Source organism: Bos mutus, chromosome 20, assembly GCF_027580195.1.
Source record: "Bos mutus isolate GX-2022 chromosome 20, NWIPB_WYAK_1.1, whole genome shotgun sequence".
In the NCBI taxonomy this organism is placed as follows: Eukaryota; Metazoa; Chordata; class Mammalia; order Artiodactyla; family Bovidae; genus Bos; species Bos mutus.
Genome location: NC_091636.1, coordinates 27860999 through 27877429, shown reverse-complemented (window position 1 = coordinate 27877429; position 16431 = coordinate 27860999). Strand labels below are relative to the sequence as shown.

General features: G+C 38.2%; 1 protein-coding gene across 3 annotated transcripts in view; it reads right to left on the bottom strand.

Moving 5' to 3' along the window:
• The window catches only part of CDK7 (cyclin dependent kinase 7), a 31477-nt gene that overhangs the window by 7441 nt on the left and 7605 nt on the right, over positions 1 to 16431 (bottom strand). Inside the window, exons 3-9 of one of the 3 annotated variants that reach the window (XM_005889355.2) lie at positions 13592 to 13625; positions 12400 to 12467; positions 11484 to 11552; positions 9675 to 9785; positions 8349 to 8467; positions 6673 to 6772; positions 6136 to 6222 (exon numbers count right to left, since the gene is read on the bottom strand). In XM_005889355.2, the coding sequence (XP_005889417.1) occupies positions 6136 to 6222; positions 6673 to 6772; positions 8349 to 8467; positions 9675 to 9785; positions 11484 to 11552; positions 12400 to 12467; positions 13592 to 13625 (588 nt within the window). Of the gene's footprint in view, positions 1 to 6135; positions 6223 to 6672; positions 6773 to 8348; positions 8468 to 9674; positions 9786 to 11483; positions 11553 to 12399; positions 12468 to 13591; positions 13626 to 16431 lie in introns of those variants that run through there. The other 2 variants (XM_070357554.1, XM_070357555.1) reach the window with 2 other exon arrangements.

Below are 16431 nucleotides of genomic sequence, written 5' to 3'. Positions count from 1 at the left end.
TCACGATGGTTAAAATAAAAAAGCAACACCACCAAATGCCAGTGAGGATGCAGAGAAAACAGATTACTTCTACATTGCTGGTGACAATATAAAATAGTACAGGCCCCTCTGGAAAGCAGTTCAGCAGTTTCTGGTCTTCCCTGAGGAGCCGTGGCTGTGCGGGCGCAGGAGGGCCTGGAGGAGCTATCCCACATTGAAGGTCAGGAAGGGTGGCGGTGAGGAGATACCCCTCATCCAAGGTAAGGAGCAATGGCTGCGCTTTGCTGGAGCAGCCATAAAGAGATACCCCACGCCCAAGGTAAGAGAAACTCAAGTAAGACGGTAGGTGTTGCAAGAGGGCATCAGAGGGCAGACACACTGAAACCATACTCACAGAAAACTAGTCAATCTAATCACACTAGGACCACAGCCTTGTCTAACTCAATGAAACTAAGCCACGCCCAAGGGGCAACCCAAGACGGGCGGGTCATGGTGGAGAGATTTGACAGAATGTGGTCCACTGGAAAAGGGAATGGCAAATCACTTCAGTATTCTTGCCTTGAGAACCCCATGAACAGTATGAAAAGGCAAAATGATAGGATACTGAAAGAGAAACTCTCCAGGTCAGTAGGTGCCCAATATGCTACTGGAGATCAGTGGAGAAATAACTCCAGAAAGAATGAAGGGATGGAGCCAAAGCAAAAACAACACCCAGCTGTAGATGTGACTGGTGATAGAAGCAAGGTCCAATGCTGTAAAGACGAATATTGCATAGGAACCCGGAATGTCAGGTCCATGAATCAAGGCAAATTGGAAGTGGTCAAACAAGACATGGCAAGAGTGAATGTCGACATTCTAGGAATCAGCGAACTGAAATGGACTGGAATGGGTGAATTTAACTCAGATGACCATTATATCTACTACTGCGGGCAGGAATCCCTTAGAAGAAATGGAGTGGCCATCATGGTCAACAAAAGAGTTCGAAATGCAATACTTGGATGCAATCTCAAAAACGACAGAATGATCTCTGTTCGTTTCCAAGGCAAACCATTCAATATCACAGTAATCCAAGTCTATGCCCCATCCAGTAACGCTGAAGAAGCTAAAGTTGAACAGTTCTATGAAGACCTACAAGACCTTTTAGAACTAACACCCAAAAAAGATGTCCTTTTCATTATAGGGGACTGGAATGCAAAAGTAGGAAGTCAAGAAACACCTGGAGTAACAGGCAAATTTGGCCTTGGAATACAGAATAAAGCAGGGCAAAGACTAATAGAGTTTTGCCAAGAAAATGCACTGGTCATAACAAACACCCTCTTCCAACAACACAAGAGAAGACTCTATACATGGACATCACCAGATGGTCAACACTGAAATCAGACTGATTATATTCTTTGCAGCCAAAGATGGAGAAGCTCTATACAGTCAGCAAAAACAAGACCAGGAGCTGACTGTAGCTCAGACCATGAACTCCTTATTGCCAAATTCAGACTTAAAGTGAAGAAAGTAGGGAAAACCACTAGACCATTCAGGTATGACCTAAATCAAATCCCTTATGATTATACAGTGGAAGTGAGAAATAGATTTAAGGGCCTAGATCTGATAGATAGAGTGCCTGATGAACTATGGACGGAGGTTCGTGACATTGTACAGGAGACAGGGATCAAGACCATCCCCATGGAAAAGAAATGCAAAAAAGCAAAATGGCTGTCTGGGGAGGCCTTACAAATAGCTGTGAAAAGAAGAGAAGCGAAAAGCAAAGGAGAAAAGGAAAGATATAAACATCTGAATGCAGAGTTCCAAAGAATAGCAAGAAGAGATAAGAAAGCCTTCTTCAGTGATCAGTGCAAAGAAATAGAGGAAAACAACAGAATGGGAAAGACTAGGGATCTCTTCAAGAAAATCAGAGATACCAAGGGAACATTTCATGCAAAGATGGGCTCGATAAAGGACAGAAATGGTATGGACCTAACAGAAGCAGAAGGTATTAAGAAGAGATGGCAAGAATACACAGAAGAACTGTACAAAAAAGATCTTCACAACCCAGATAATCACGATGGTGTGATCACTGACCTAGAGCCAGACATCCTGGAATGTGAAGTCAACTGGGCCTTAGAAAGCATCACTACGAACAAAGCTAGTGGAGGTGATGGAATTCCAGTTGAACTATTCCAAATCCTGAAAGATGATGCTGTGAAAGTGCTGCACTCAATATGCTAGCAAATTTGGAAAACTCAGCAGTGGCCACAGGACTAGAAAAGGTCAGTTTTCATTCCAATCCCAAAGAAAGGCAATGCCAAAGAATGCTCAAACTACCGCACAATTGCACTCATCTCACACGCTAGTAAAGTAATGCTCAAAATTCTCCAAGCCAGGCTTCAGCAATATGTGAACTGTGAACTTCCTGATGTTCAAGCTGGTTTTAGAAAAGGCAGAGGAACCAGAGATCAAATTGCCAACATCCACTGAATCATGGAAAAAGCAACAGAGTTCCAGAAAAACATCTATTTCTGCTTTATTGACTATGCCAAAGCCTTTGACTGTGTGGATCACAATAAACTGTGGAAAATTCTGAAAGAGATGGGAATACCAGATCACCTGACCTGCCTCTTGAGAAATTTGTATGCAGGTCAGGAAGCAACTGTTCAGTTAGAACTGGACATGGAACAACAGACTGGTTCCAAATAGGAAAAGGAGTTCGTCAAGGCTGTATATTGTCACCCTGTTTATTTAACTTATATGCAGAGTACATCATGAGAAACGCTGGACTGGAAGAAACACAAACTGGAATCAAGATTGCCGGGAGAAATATCAATAACCTCAGATATGCAGACGACACCACCCTTATGGCAGAAAGTGAAGAGGAACTCAAAAGGCTCTGGATGAAAGTGAAAGTGGAGAGTGAAAAAGCTGGCTTAAAGCTCAACATTCAGAAAACGAAGATTATGGCATCCGGTCCCACCACTTCATGGGAAATAAATGGGGAAATAGTGGAAACAGTGTCAGACTTCATTTTTCTGGGCTCCAAAATCACTGCAGATGGTGACTGCAGCCATGAAATTAAAAGACGCTTACTCCTTGGAAGGAAAGTTATGACCAACCTAGATAGCATATTCAAAAGCAGAGACATTACTTTGCCAACAAGGGTTCGTCTAGTCAAGGCTATGGTTTTTCCTGTGGTCATGTATGGATGTGAGAGTTGGACTGTGAAGAAGGCTGAGCGCCCAAGAATTGATGCTTTTGAACTGTGGTGTTGGAGAAGACTCTTGAGAGTCCCTTGGACTGCAAGGAGATACAAGCAGTCCATTCTGAAGGAGATCAGCCCTGGGATTCCTTTGGAAGGAATGATGCTAAAGCTGAAACTCCAGTACTTTGGCCACCTCATGCAAAGAGTTGACTCATTGGCAAAGACTCTGATGCTGGGAGGGATTGGGGGCAGGAGAAGGGGACGACAGAGGATGAGATGGCTGGATGGCATCACTGACTCGATGGACGTGAGTCTGAGTGAACTCCGGGAGTTGGTGATGGACAGGGAGGCCTGGCGTGCTGCGATTCATGGGGTCACAAAGAGTCGGACACGACTGAGCGACTGATCTAATCTGATCTGGGGGCTCAAATGGTAAAGAATCTGCCTTCAATACAGGAGACCTGTGTTTGATCCCTGGGTTGGGAAGATCCCCTTGAGAGGGAAATGGCAGCCCACTCCAGTATTCTTGCCTGGAGAATTCCATGGACAGAGGAGCCTGGCAGGCTACAGTCCACAGGATTGCAGAGACAAGACTAAGCGAATTTCATTTTCTTTTTGGCAGTTTCTGGCTAAATATGCAACTATCATGACTTAATAACTGCACTCCTGGTCATCTGTCCCAGAGAAATAAAGATGTATGCTTACCTAAAAGCCTGTACATGATTTTTTTTTTCTTTTGCCCACGTAGCTTGTGGGATCTAAGTTCCCTAAGGATGGAAACTGGGCCCTTGGCAAGAGGAACAGAGTTCTAACCACCAGACCGCCTTTGGACATGAAAGTGAAAGTCGCTCAGTCGTGTCTGACTCTTTGCAACTCCAAGGACTACACAGTCCATGGAATTCTCCAGGCCAGAATACTGGAGTCGGTAGCCATTCCCTTTTCCAGCGGATCTTCCCAACCCAGGCATCCCGCATTGCAGGCAGATTCTTTACCAGCTAAGCCACATGGGACGGGAAGCCCGAGAATACTGGAGAGGATAGCGGATAGCGGATATCTCTTCTCTAGCGGATCTTCCCTACCCAGGAATTGAACAGGGGTCTCCAGCATTGCAGGCAGATTCTTTACCAACTGAGCTATGAGGGAAGCCACGATGCACTGTTATTACAAATACCAGTGTTATTTGTAATAGCCCCAAGCTGGAAACAATGCACATGTCCTTCAATGAGTCAACAGTCAGACACACTGTGGCACATTCACACCACTCAGCAAAACAAGGAAAGGAATGAATTACTGACAACTTGGATGAATTTCCAGAGAATTATATTGAAAAAGCTTACAAATCATATTCCAAAAGCTTACATTTTATATGATTCCACTTATAACATTCTTGAAATAACAAAGTTATAAAAACGGAAATCATATTAGTGATTGCCAGGGGTTAAGGAATGGGTGAGAGTGGAAGGAAAGTGGGTGTGATGGTAAAAGGGCTCTTTGTGGTGATGTCCTGTATCAATGTGGTATACTTTGTGGTGATACTAACTGTATCAATGTTAGCATGCTGCGTGTGATATTATCCTAATTTTGCAAGATGTTACCCTTCTGAGAAGCTAAGTAAAGGAAGTAAGGGATATATCTGTATTATTTCCTTCTACATGTAAATCAAAATAAGAATTTTTAAAAATCCAAGGAAACCATCATAAGCAACTACTATTTAGAAAATCATGTCAAATGAAAAGTACTGGATAAATGCTATGAATATGGCTCTGGAGTCAGAAAGACTCAAATTGGAGTCCTAGGAAATGGCAACCCACTCCAGTGTTCTTGCCTGGAGAATCCCAGGGACAGGGGAGCCTGGTGGGCTGCCGTCTATGGGGTTGCACAGAGTCGGACACGACCGAAGTGACTTAGCAGCAGCAGCAGCTGACACTAGGTAGCTTCGGGTAAGCTACTTAACCTCACGCCACAGCTGTCTCATCTATAAAGTGTGAATAACAGCACCTACCTTAACAGGATTGTTGGGAGAATTAAATACAATTTATGAAACCCTATCATTAACGGCATAGAGTAAGTTCAATAAATGAATGCTGTTAGAGCATGTTTTACAATTAGAACATATAGCTAACCTTCAGTTAGAAAGTTGAGGAAGTAATAACGCAAAAGAAACTCCTTAATTTGTTTTAGACAATTTCATTACAGTTTTAACCAGAAGGTAAAGAGGCTGATTAAAATGTCTTGTCTAGGATTTATTTTTTCCCCAGGAGATGAGGCTATAACAGAAAGGAAAATCAAAAGGTCTACAATTATAATGAACAAGTGAGAATTTCACTGAACTGTAATACATAAAATTAGCAACTTAAACTGTAATAAATTTTATCACAGATTTATTTTTTTGAGATAATTTAATAGGTTAAAAATAAATAATGAGTTCCCTGGTGGCCTGGGATTCCAGGCTTTCCTGGAGGACCAACTTCAATCTCTGGTTGGGGAATAATGAACAACAAAACCAAAAATAAACCTTCATTGTGTTAGTGAAAATGCAATAAATAAATCCATCAAGATGTTGATAAACATGAAACAGCCACAAAATGAAATATTATATAACTTAAAAAGGAAAATGTGAACAATATTAGGAGCAAGTTGGTTGCAAAAATTTACATGGTGTGATCACATTTTTAAAGAATCAAAGAAAAAGCAAGTCATATGTATTTATGTGGGCGTGTGTCCTCACAGCAAGGCTTTACAGCAAAATAATGATTAACACTGGGGTAGAAATTACTGGGATGGGTGAGGGCTATATGTATATAGGAGTCTGGATGGTATATCACAATTTTAACTTTTACTTTGTGTAAATTTTGCAAAGAGTAATTATTACTAGTAAATTAAGACAATTAATGCATTTGTTTAAGTAATATTCATGTTATAGCACTATACACTACTCTAAATTTCAAAGAACATGTATGAAAGCTTACAGGCCACTGCTCTTCAGTTGGTGTGCCCAAAGTTTCAAATATTCTTGTTAGTTGATCAAGGTCTGAATCTCCTGGCAAAAAAGGAACCTAAAAGAAAGTAAGAAGCAGATATTTCAAGATGATCTGTGATAGCTGTTACACAAATAGTATGATAAATTTAATAAGAAACATTAAACAATAACAAAAATAAAAACTTAGTCTAAGGGTGGGACTTCCCCAGTGATCCCAGAAATACAGACGTTTATCCTAACCCTTTTAGTTGCTTTAGAGATAGTACCATATTACAATCCAATAATTTTATGACGGTCGAATTTCAGAACACAGAATGAGCAATAATAAACCTTTATTGTCCTAAATGGTGTTAATAAACAGGCTGTACTTGGTGGAGGTTTTTTTAATTGGCCTGTTTGTTGGTTTCTTATTTCAAGGATGGTAATTACCTCTGGGAAATTACCTCTGAGAAGATAATGTTTACACAAATTGTAAGAACAAATACCTATAACAATACTGAAGAGTGTACATCAACTCAAGACTCACCCTTAGAAGCAACTCTGCTAATATACAGCCCACAGCCCACATGTCCACACCTACACCATACATTCTAGCTCCGAACAGTAGCTCAGGGGCCCGATACCACCTGGAGAACAAAAATAAACATTGTCATTTTAGAGTGGAATTAGTAAAGTACTTCTTAGAGAAAACTCCTCAGAAAAACATCATACACTGATGAAATGTACTTTTACAGATATATTAACTCAGAAAAATTGGCTATAAAATCAAAAGTTCCTTACTGCTGCAGGAAATTCACCCTCAGTCCATTCATCCTCTCACTTTTAGACGATGAACATGTTCTTTCTCCCAAAACCCTAAATACCATCCTACTTCTTAGCTGATTTTCTAATTCCTACTTCACTAAAATAATGCAAGTAATGAAAAAAAATTTCTACAGACTCACCAACAGTCATCTGCACACTCACAATCCACCTTCCCATTCATAACTACATAACTAGCCTTTAGTGTTTTTAAAGTCAGTCCCTCAACTTGGGCACTGGATACAACACTCTTGCCTGTTTCCAAGGATATTGCTCCTGCAATTCTCTTTTTCCTACAACAGTCAGCTTTTTGTTCTTTACTAGATTTATTACTATCAATGTTAAACATACCATTGTTTTCATAGCCTTAAAAAAATAAACTAAAAAACAAAGAAACAAACAACAAAAACTTCTCTGAACCCTGCTGCCCCTAACACCCCTCATTCTCTGGTTGTATGTTCTTACTGTCTCCATTTACTCTTCTCTTAACTCCATCAGTCAGGTTTTCATCCCACACCACTCCACCAAAATTGCTCTTGTCTAGGTTATCAAGATATCCCTATCACTAATCTAAATTGTTAATTCTCAGTCCTCATTTTAATTTGACCTATTAGTAGTGTCTGATTTCAAAGTAGAGAAAGTCAGAAACAGGTAGATGAAAACCAGTGAAACGCAACGCTCATGTATGTGGGTCCTTGTTTTCCTGAGTTCCCAGAGTTCCTGAACGACGGGCCTAATTTTTCCAGAAATTACCTGAACAACTACTTATATCCCTTACTTTATACTCTAGGATCAGGTGATTGACACTCAATGAGATCTATTTGGAAGAAGGTGACAAAGTAATTTAAAGGACAGAAAATCTGAAGATCGTCTCAGATTCTTAAGAGTCAGGGAAGTTAACAAATGCCATCTGGACAAGAATTATAAAATCTACTGTCCCTATCCATATAATGTGATTTTTAGTTTTTATTTTCTGTTTATACTTTTTATGTATAAACAGAAAATATTAGCAATGAAAAATCCAAATAAAAGCACTGCTTTGTTTAGGGAATTTTCATTCACACTCAATGATATAAAATATGGAATCAGAACTGACCAATAAAATAAACACAGGCCCCCCCCAAGTCAGGTGGTTATGTAAAAGAACAGCCACTATAGTTCCAACCTACCTAACTAAACTGTGTAAGAAGTATAAATTAGTCCCCCCAAATTACTAGGTAAATCTCTGGGGACTGAATTAATTCAACTCCATTAGAAAGAAGGGCTGAATATTTTTTCACTGTTTAATAAGATACCAACAATAACTCCTGAACTCAGCCAAAATTCAAAGAAGCCAAATGAGGCTCATTTGTGATTAATATCCTACACAATACAAGCTTTAGTTAGTTAAGGAATCCTTACCTGGTTACAACCTGATGTGTATAAGCTCTACTGGGGCTCCCAAATGATTTGGCCAGGCCAAAATCGGCCAGTTTTAGAACTCCATTTTCATCTAGCAACAAGTTGTTTGGTTTTAGGTCCTATATAATGGAGATTTTAAACCAACAAATAAGCGGGGTGAAGGAGAGCATCATAGTAATACATTTAGTTATATTTAAATCTAGCAGAAACAGGTAACACTCCAAATTTAACCACCACCAAAATTTTTTTCATTGATGTAAAATCCTAAAAATCAAAATAAGATTAGCTATATTTCTTAGTGAGGCCTTGGGTCAAGGTACTTCTTTTCAATGAACTTCAATTTATATACTTCACAGGTTTGCTGTGAGGATTAAATTTAATATTTCCTATGAAAAGCCTAGTGTAATGATTGGTTCCTAGTAAGCATTCAAAAAACAGCTGCTGCTATTAATTCAATAACAATATATACAGGGAACTCCCTGGTGGTCCAGCGGTTAGGACTCTGCATGTCACTGTTGAGGGCCCCGGTTTGATCCCTGGTTGGGGAACTAAGATCCCACAAGCCGTGAGGCCCAAAACAATAAACACCACAATATATGAACTTTAGTAAATAAAAACATTATGTGTTTATAAAAGATGAAGAATATAGTCTTCACAATCAATGCTAAAAAGATATTAGCCTTAACCTAAAAGGAATTCCAAGCTTAAGTATGACAATTACTATTATATATATTTTAGCTACTTTATGTACTGATAAATAGGATGCCTACAGAACATCTACCTATCTAAATCATCAGCCTTGTTCTAGTAGCTGAATGTTCCTAACAATGACTCAGCCATTTCAGAAATTTTACTTCATTACTTCCCAGAGTTTCAGAGCTACCAGAAATATTTTTCCAGAAGTATTTTTGCATTGTATAATTTAATCCAGACGCCCACTGTTGTTGTTTTCTATTATAACAGTATAGCACAAAAAACACTGAACTTCAAGCCAAAATATCTAGGTTCTAATACTCTTGTCAGTCACTACAGCTGCTGACCTCAAAAAAAAAAAAAAAATGTAACTTTTGGGTCAGCAACTTAACTCTTCAAGTATGAAAAAAATGAAGGAATTGGCCTCTTGCATTTCTAAATTCCACCTAGTAACACAGAGTTTTCACAGCGCCACCTGGTTTAACTGAAGGAGCGCAGAGAGGAAGAAGGGTGGATAGAACAGTCCAGTTCTACTTTTATAATTTACATACTTAGGCCTTTTGTGTAATAAACTGGCTGCAGAAAGTCTGACTACAACATAAAGACACAATCATACTTGGTTAAAAACCTTACCCTATGCAGAATCCAATGTTGATGTAAATATTCTAATCCTTGAAGAGTCATCAACATATAGGCTTTGATGTGTGAAGGTGTTAGCACAAGACTGTTATCCTTTATTATAACCTGTAAAGTAGGCAGACAGTATACAGGTACGCTTTTATCATTCCAAATAAATTCTACTATATCAAATCATTTATAGACAAAAGATGGACTTATTCATAAAGGAGATTCTTTATGAAAGAAAAGAGATTCTTGCCTAACTCTCCTTAGGAAGCACGGTCAGAACTCCCAGTTATGTGGTTAGGCAAAGTCTCTTTAGAAGGAAAGCAGTACTGTCTCCTACTGCTTTGTTTTTAGGCATCCATGTAGCAATCATCTGCCGTTTCACTTGCCCCAGGATATACAGCCCCTCCTGATAACAGCATTCAACATTCCTTTCGGAAACCTCGGGTTCCCAGCTTAGTCCACGTGGTTACACGTTGTGCACTACCTGTGGCCTCCAAAGGTAGCGGACACATGATCCAGGCATGCTCCGTCACCACTCTACAGCCTGCTTTCCAGACTAGTTCAGGGATAGAAATGTGAGCCAAGCCAAGCCATACTTGAGCTAGAATCAAAGGCAACAAAATACTTTCTCTCCTCAGGCATTATTAAGCTCTAAGGATAGAAGCCTACAAGCACCTGAGCCACTATATTGAGAAATTTTACCCATGAACGAGGCAACAGAGAACAAGTGAAAAATTGTGTTCTGCTAGCATTATTTGTGAACTATGATTCAAGTCAGTTTATTCCCAGACTTTTAGTTATACGAGCTAAAAATGCAATTTTCTTTTTTTCAAATAGGTGAAAGACACTTTTAATCTCAGTTTTTAACACTTCAGTTGTGTAACCACTACCACAACCAAAAACAGTTTTACAATTTCCCCTAAACTCCCCCATGCCTCTCTCTACTCAATCTTCCCCTCGATTCCTAACCCCAGCAACCAAAGATCTGATTTCTGTTCCTTTAGTTTTTCCTTTTCCAAAAAAAAAACATACATGAATCATACAGCATCAGTAGCTTTTGAGCCTGGCTTCTTTCCTTTAGTGTAACGTATCTGAGAGTTACCTATACTACTGCATATGTTAATAGTTTGTTTCTTTTTATTCTCAAATAGTATTCCACTTTATAAATGTACCAGTTTGTTTATACATTCACTTGATGAAAGACATTTGGGTTGTTTTCAGTTTGGGTCATTATGAAGAAAGCTAAACATCTGTGTGGACATGTTTTTGTTTCTCTTGGATAAATAAATATATAGATGGATTTCTAGATCATATCCTAAGGGTGTATTTAGTGTAAGAAACTGCCAAACTGTTTTTTCCAAAGTGGCTGTATCTTTGCATTCTCATCAGCAGTGTATAAGAATTCCACTTGTTCCACATCTCCAGACTGTCCATCATTGAGATTCAATTAGTATTAATGAAAAGCCTAAAATCTTATTCTTCTCAAAAAGAAACTTGGTTTTCAAAAGGACAGTCTGTGATAATACCACAAGGAAGTTCCAAACCCTCCAAAGCCACACACTTATTTTTCTAAAAAGTAATGTTAATAAGGTATTGGGAACTTGGCAGACAACAAATGCTATCGAAATCCAAATCTTGTATGTAACACTGGGAATATGGGTAAATGATTCAGAAGATCTTTGACTTAAGACCACATCTAGATTTCAACAAAATTTAAGCATTCTTTTGACTACCTTCTTCAAAGGTAGAAAATAAACATTTAGATTCTCTTTTGATAAACAGGAAAATAAATTTCTCCAGAAATCTTAGTCTTACCTCTAGATCAGTTTCCATAAAATCAAAGACAAGACTAATGTTAGATTTATGTCCAAAAGCATCAAGGAGCTACAAAGCAAAATTTAAAAAAAAAATCAACATGTGATACTCTTAATAAATACTTGACATTATACCTAAGTTTTTAATCTTTAAAAACTTAAGCATTTGGACTGTAAAGTTTAAATAATTTTATTAAATTTAATATTTATCCATTTTTGGCTAGGAATTAGTACTTTGAAGCACAAGATATTAAGCCTTACTATTAAAAAAAAAAAAATCACCAATACTTAACCTCTCCCTCCAAATTTTAGGAATTATAATTAAGTAATGAATTAATGAGAACCTCACTGAAGTCCCTATAATCTAGAAAAACTCCCAACCTTGGTACTTAAGAAAATCCAACAAACAGCAGCAATAGCTATTATTCACTGAATGAGTGTGTTCCCTATGCCAGACATTATCCCAGGTAAGTAGGTGTTAGTTGCTCAGTCATATCGGGCTCTTTGTGAGCCCATGGCCTGTAGCCCACCAGGCTCCTCTGTCCATGGGATTCTCCAGGCAAGAATACTGGAGTGAGTTACCATTACTAGACGTGTATTCAGTGAACTAGTCTCATAACAACCCTATGAGGTAGAGACTATGAGGCAGAGTTCAAGGGAAACTGCTCAAGGTCTTACACATGCTAGAGCTCTCTAGACTTCAAAATTTCTGATAAAGTCAGCCTGTATGCCCATATTTAATTTATTTCAGCAGCTGTATAGTTTTTAAAACACTGCCTATAAGAACAATTAGGATAAAAAATACATTTCAGCCTTTTTGTAAGGCTCACCTAGGACAACTCCTTCCTGAGCCTTCAATCAACATCCACATTTGGAAAGGCAGGGTCCCAAACCCCAGAAACTTAGATCATACTCACACCAATTATATTTGGATGACTTAGCTCCTGTAATAATTTTATCTCTCTTAAGGCTGTTCTATTTATACCTAGATAAAAAGGCAAAGAAAAAAGTGAAAAAGAATTCTGAAATCTCAAACCTTCTTATAAACATATTTTTTGGGAAAGATCAGTCTCTGATGAAATAGCAATGAATATTCCTCAGGAAAAAAAAAATAACAATTTTTATAACATACCTGTTTCCAATTTATATTGCTTTGTTTTTAAAACAGTTTAGGACAGACTATGATAAATGATGAAAAAAGTATTCACTTCATCTATAGAATATGAGATCTGAAGACTCCTGGAATAATATGTACACAAGTATGTAGCCTATAGCTGAGAAGTTAATAGCTTTTCTTCTCTTGCCTTATGAATATTAGAGGCAGATTCTTTAAGCTAACAGAAAACTAGTGATTAAATACCATCTTTCCCAATGCAAAGGACAAAACCCAACATTTTAAAATAAGATCTGATGGGATTTCCCTGGTGGTCCGTGCACCCAATGCAGGGGGCCCAGGTTTGACCCTCCCTGGTCAGGAAACGAGATCCCACACGTCGCGAGTTAAGAGTTTGCTTCCCACAACTAAGAGATCCTGCATGCCACAATGAAGATCAAAGATCCAGCATGCTGCAACTAAGACCCAGTGTAGCCAAATAAATAAATACTGGGGAAAAAAAAACAAAAAACGACCTGGTATTAGTATTAGAGAGATGATGGATCCTTTACACAGAAACTATTTCCTGATGACTAAATAGGACTTAGCGCTCAAACAGAGCTTTAGCAGAAGGGATGCAAAAATCTCCCCCATCCCTATACATTTATTCTATAGTGAGCTTTGTATACTTCCATGAATCCTGAATTTTCAAAGTAACCAGAAGCTCAGAAAAACAGTGGCTTGAAAACAACTAAAGCAGTAATGAAGACAGTAAGACAAGTCACTAATAACCTTGCTGTTTTCCATCTGCTTAGGTGATCTGAATATCCTCTGAACACCCAAATGGTGAAAAGTACAAATATCCTATCTCTATCCTGAGTCTATCGTTAGTCTTCTGGGACCTGCAATAACTCTACCCAGAAACCACTGTTAACTTAATTAATACTTTGTTCTTTTCCTCAGTGAGAAGAACCACCTTTTCTGTTCTGTCAGATTACATGAAATAAGTTACTTACCATCTTTAGCTTCTGATCTATGTCCAAGTTTGATCTGGTAGAGGAAAACACAATAAAAACGTGTTAAACTATTTAGACAAATGCGTAATACATAAACACTTCAAATGCTTAAAGCAAAAATACATAACTACTTATATGTAGCTAATATTAGCAGGCAAGGAGGGAGCAGGAATCACGAGTCAGAAAGGCAAAATTAACAATATAATAAAGGATCAAGTACCTATCATTCCTTTCCCCTCAAGTTTTGAATTACACAACTTTGTAAGATTAAATGTGGAATAAATTAAATGCATACAGGCTAATAAAAGAAGCACTTCAAATTAGACTACTTGGGAGGAAATATGTAACATATAAAATAACATGCTTAATATGCCCAATAATATACTCCCAGGGACCACATTTTCCAAGAAGAAAAATTATAGATTGTGATACATATAGAACTTAGGGAGATAATCTAGGTGGGTGGTGGTGGTTTGGTCACTAAGTCAGTATCTGACTCTTGCAACCCCATGAACTGTAGCCCACCAAACTCCTCTGTCCATGGAATCTTCCAGGCAAGAATACTGGAGTGGGTTGCCATTTCCTTCTCCAGGGGATTTTCCCAACCCAGGGACTGAACCCAGGTCTCCTGCACTACAGGCAGATTCTTTACTGACTGAGCCACCAGGGGAAGCCCAATAAACAAAACAAGCACTTCAAGTTAAGACTACTTGGGAAGAAATATGTAACATATAAATAACATGCTTAATATGCTCCCAGGGACCACATTTTCCAAGAAGGAAAATTACAGATTGTGATGGATACAGAAAATGGTTAAACTTTTGCTACTATATACAAGCACAGTGAACTGCATTAATAGGTTCAGTCTCACACAAACCCAACTACTAGGTTAAAGAACAAGAGCTTACTACTTTATGCAATGACAATGTAGCCAAGAATACAAAAAAAAAAAAAAAAAAAAAAATCCTACTCCAGAAAATCAGCTATTTTACCTTTTAAAATACTCCCCACCTATATACTACAAACAACTTTTAACTTAAAGGTAGGCTATTTATTTTATCTTGGGCTTCCCTGGTGGCTCAGCCAGTAAAGAATCTGCTTGTTACACAGGAGACCCAGGTTCAATTCCTGGGTCAGGAAGATACCCTGGAGAAGGGAATGGCAATCCACTCCAATATTCTTGCCTGGAGAATCCCATGGACAGAGGAGCCTGGTGGGCTAGTCCATGGGGTCAAAAAGAGTCGGACACAATTGAGCGACTAACACTTCCACAGGCTATTTATTACAGCACCAAAAAATATAAGGCACATAGGAATTAAAGCCAATAAGAGACGTATGAAGCTTTCCAAGAACATTATAAAACACTCTTGAACATGTTTTAATGTTCAAGAAATGTGATCAAAATAAACACAGACAGCATGTTCATGGATAGAAAGATTCAATATCATAAATACATCAATTCTCTTTAATTAAACTAGATGTAAAGTACAACAGCATTTTTCATGGACACTGACAAACGGATTCTAAACTTTATACAGAAAAGTAAGGAGCTAAGAACAGATAACTTAAAACATTACTTTTTACTGTGTTTAGGAAATGTAATAGACTAGTTTCATGAAGCCATCTACATCATCACTCAGATTCAATAATTACCAATATTTTGCCATATTTACTTCATCCATCCTCTTTTTTGTTGGCTACAACATACATTTTTTTTATGCTGTGGTTGGACTTTGTATTATTTCATCCCTATATACTTCAACAGGGATCTCTAAAACGTGGACATATTCTTATATACCCATAATGCCATTCTCCTAATAAAATTAATAATAATGCCATACAGCATGTAATAACTAGTTCATATTCAAATTCTGATTTGGTTCAAATTTCTCAACTGACTCATAGAGTAAGCCAAGATAATTTCGAAGAAGAGTAGTTGGGCTTCCCTGGAAATCCAATGGTTGAGAATCCACCTGCCAATGCAGGGGACAGGGGTTCAATCCCTGGTCTGGAAAGATTTCACAACTAAGCCATGGGGCAACTAAGCCCCTGCGGCACAACTGAGCCCACACACTGAAGCTACCAAAGCCCAACACCCTGGAGACCAGGTTCTGCAATAAGAGAAGCTACTGCAATGAGAAGCCCCCATACCACAACTACAGAAAGCCCTCGAGAATTTACAAGGCAACCGTAAGTACAGACCCTAGAGCAGTGCAGCAGGAATGGAGGGAAAAAGAAAATCAACCAATAAAAGAATAGTATGCCCAGAAACAAATCCAAGTATAAACTGGAACTTGGCATTACAACTCACCAGGAAAAGAATGTACTAAAAAAATGTTGAGAGCTGGGGGAAAAATACTAGATTTTCATACTACACAACAAAGAAAATTTAACTCCAAATGGAATGTAGACCTAAATGTGAAAAGCGATACTTTAAAATTTTCAGATGAAAATACAGGAGAATTCTTTATAATCTAGAAGCAGGGAAGCACACAAAAAAAGGGAACCAAAAAAGGGGAAAAATAGACAAATTTAACCAGACTAAAATTTTAAATACCTGTACCTCAAAAGATACCATAAATAAACTAAAAGCCCAAAGTCTGAGAGACAATGATTGAAGAAATTTTCACATACTAAAGTACAAACAAGTCATTCTGGCTTATTTAACAAACTTTATGCTAACCAGATATGGAATGAAGCAGGGCAAAGACTAATAGAGTTTTGCCAAGAAAATGCACTGGTCATAACAAACACCCTCTTCCAACAACACAAGAGAAGACTCTATACATGGACATCACCAGATGGTCAACACTGAAATCAGACTGATTATATTCTTTGCA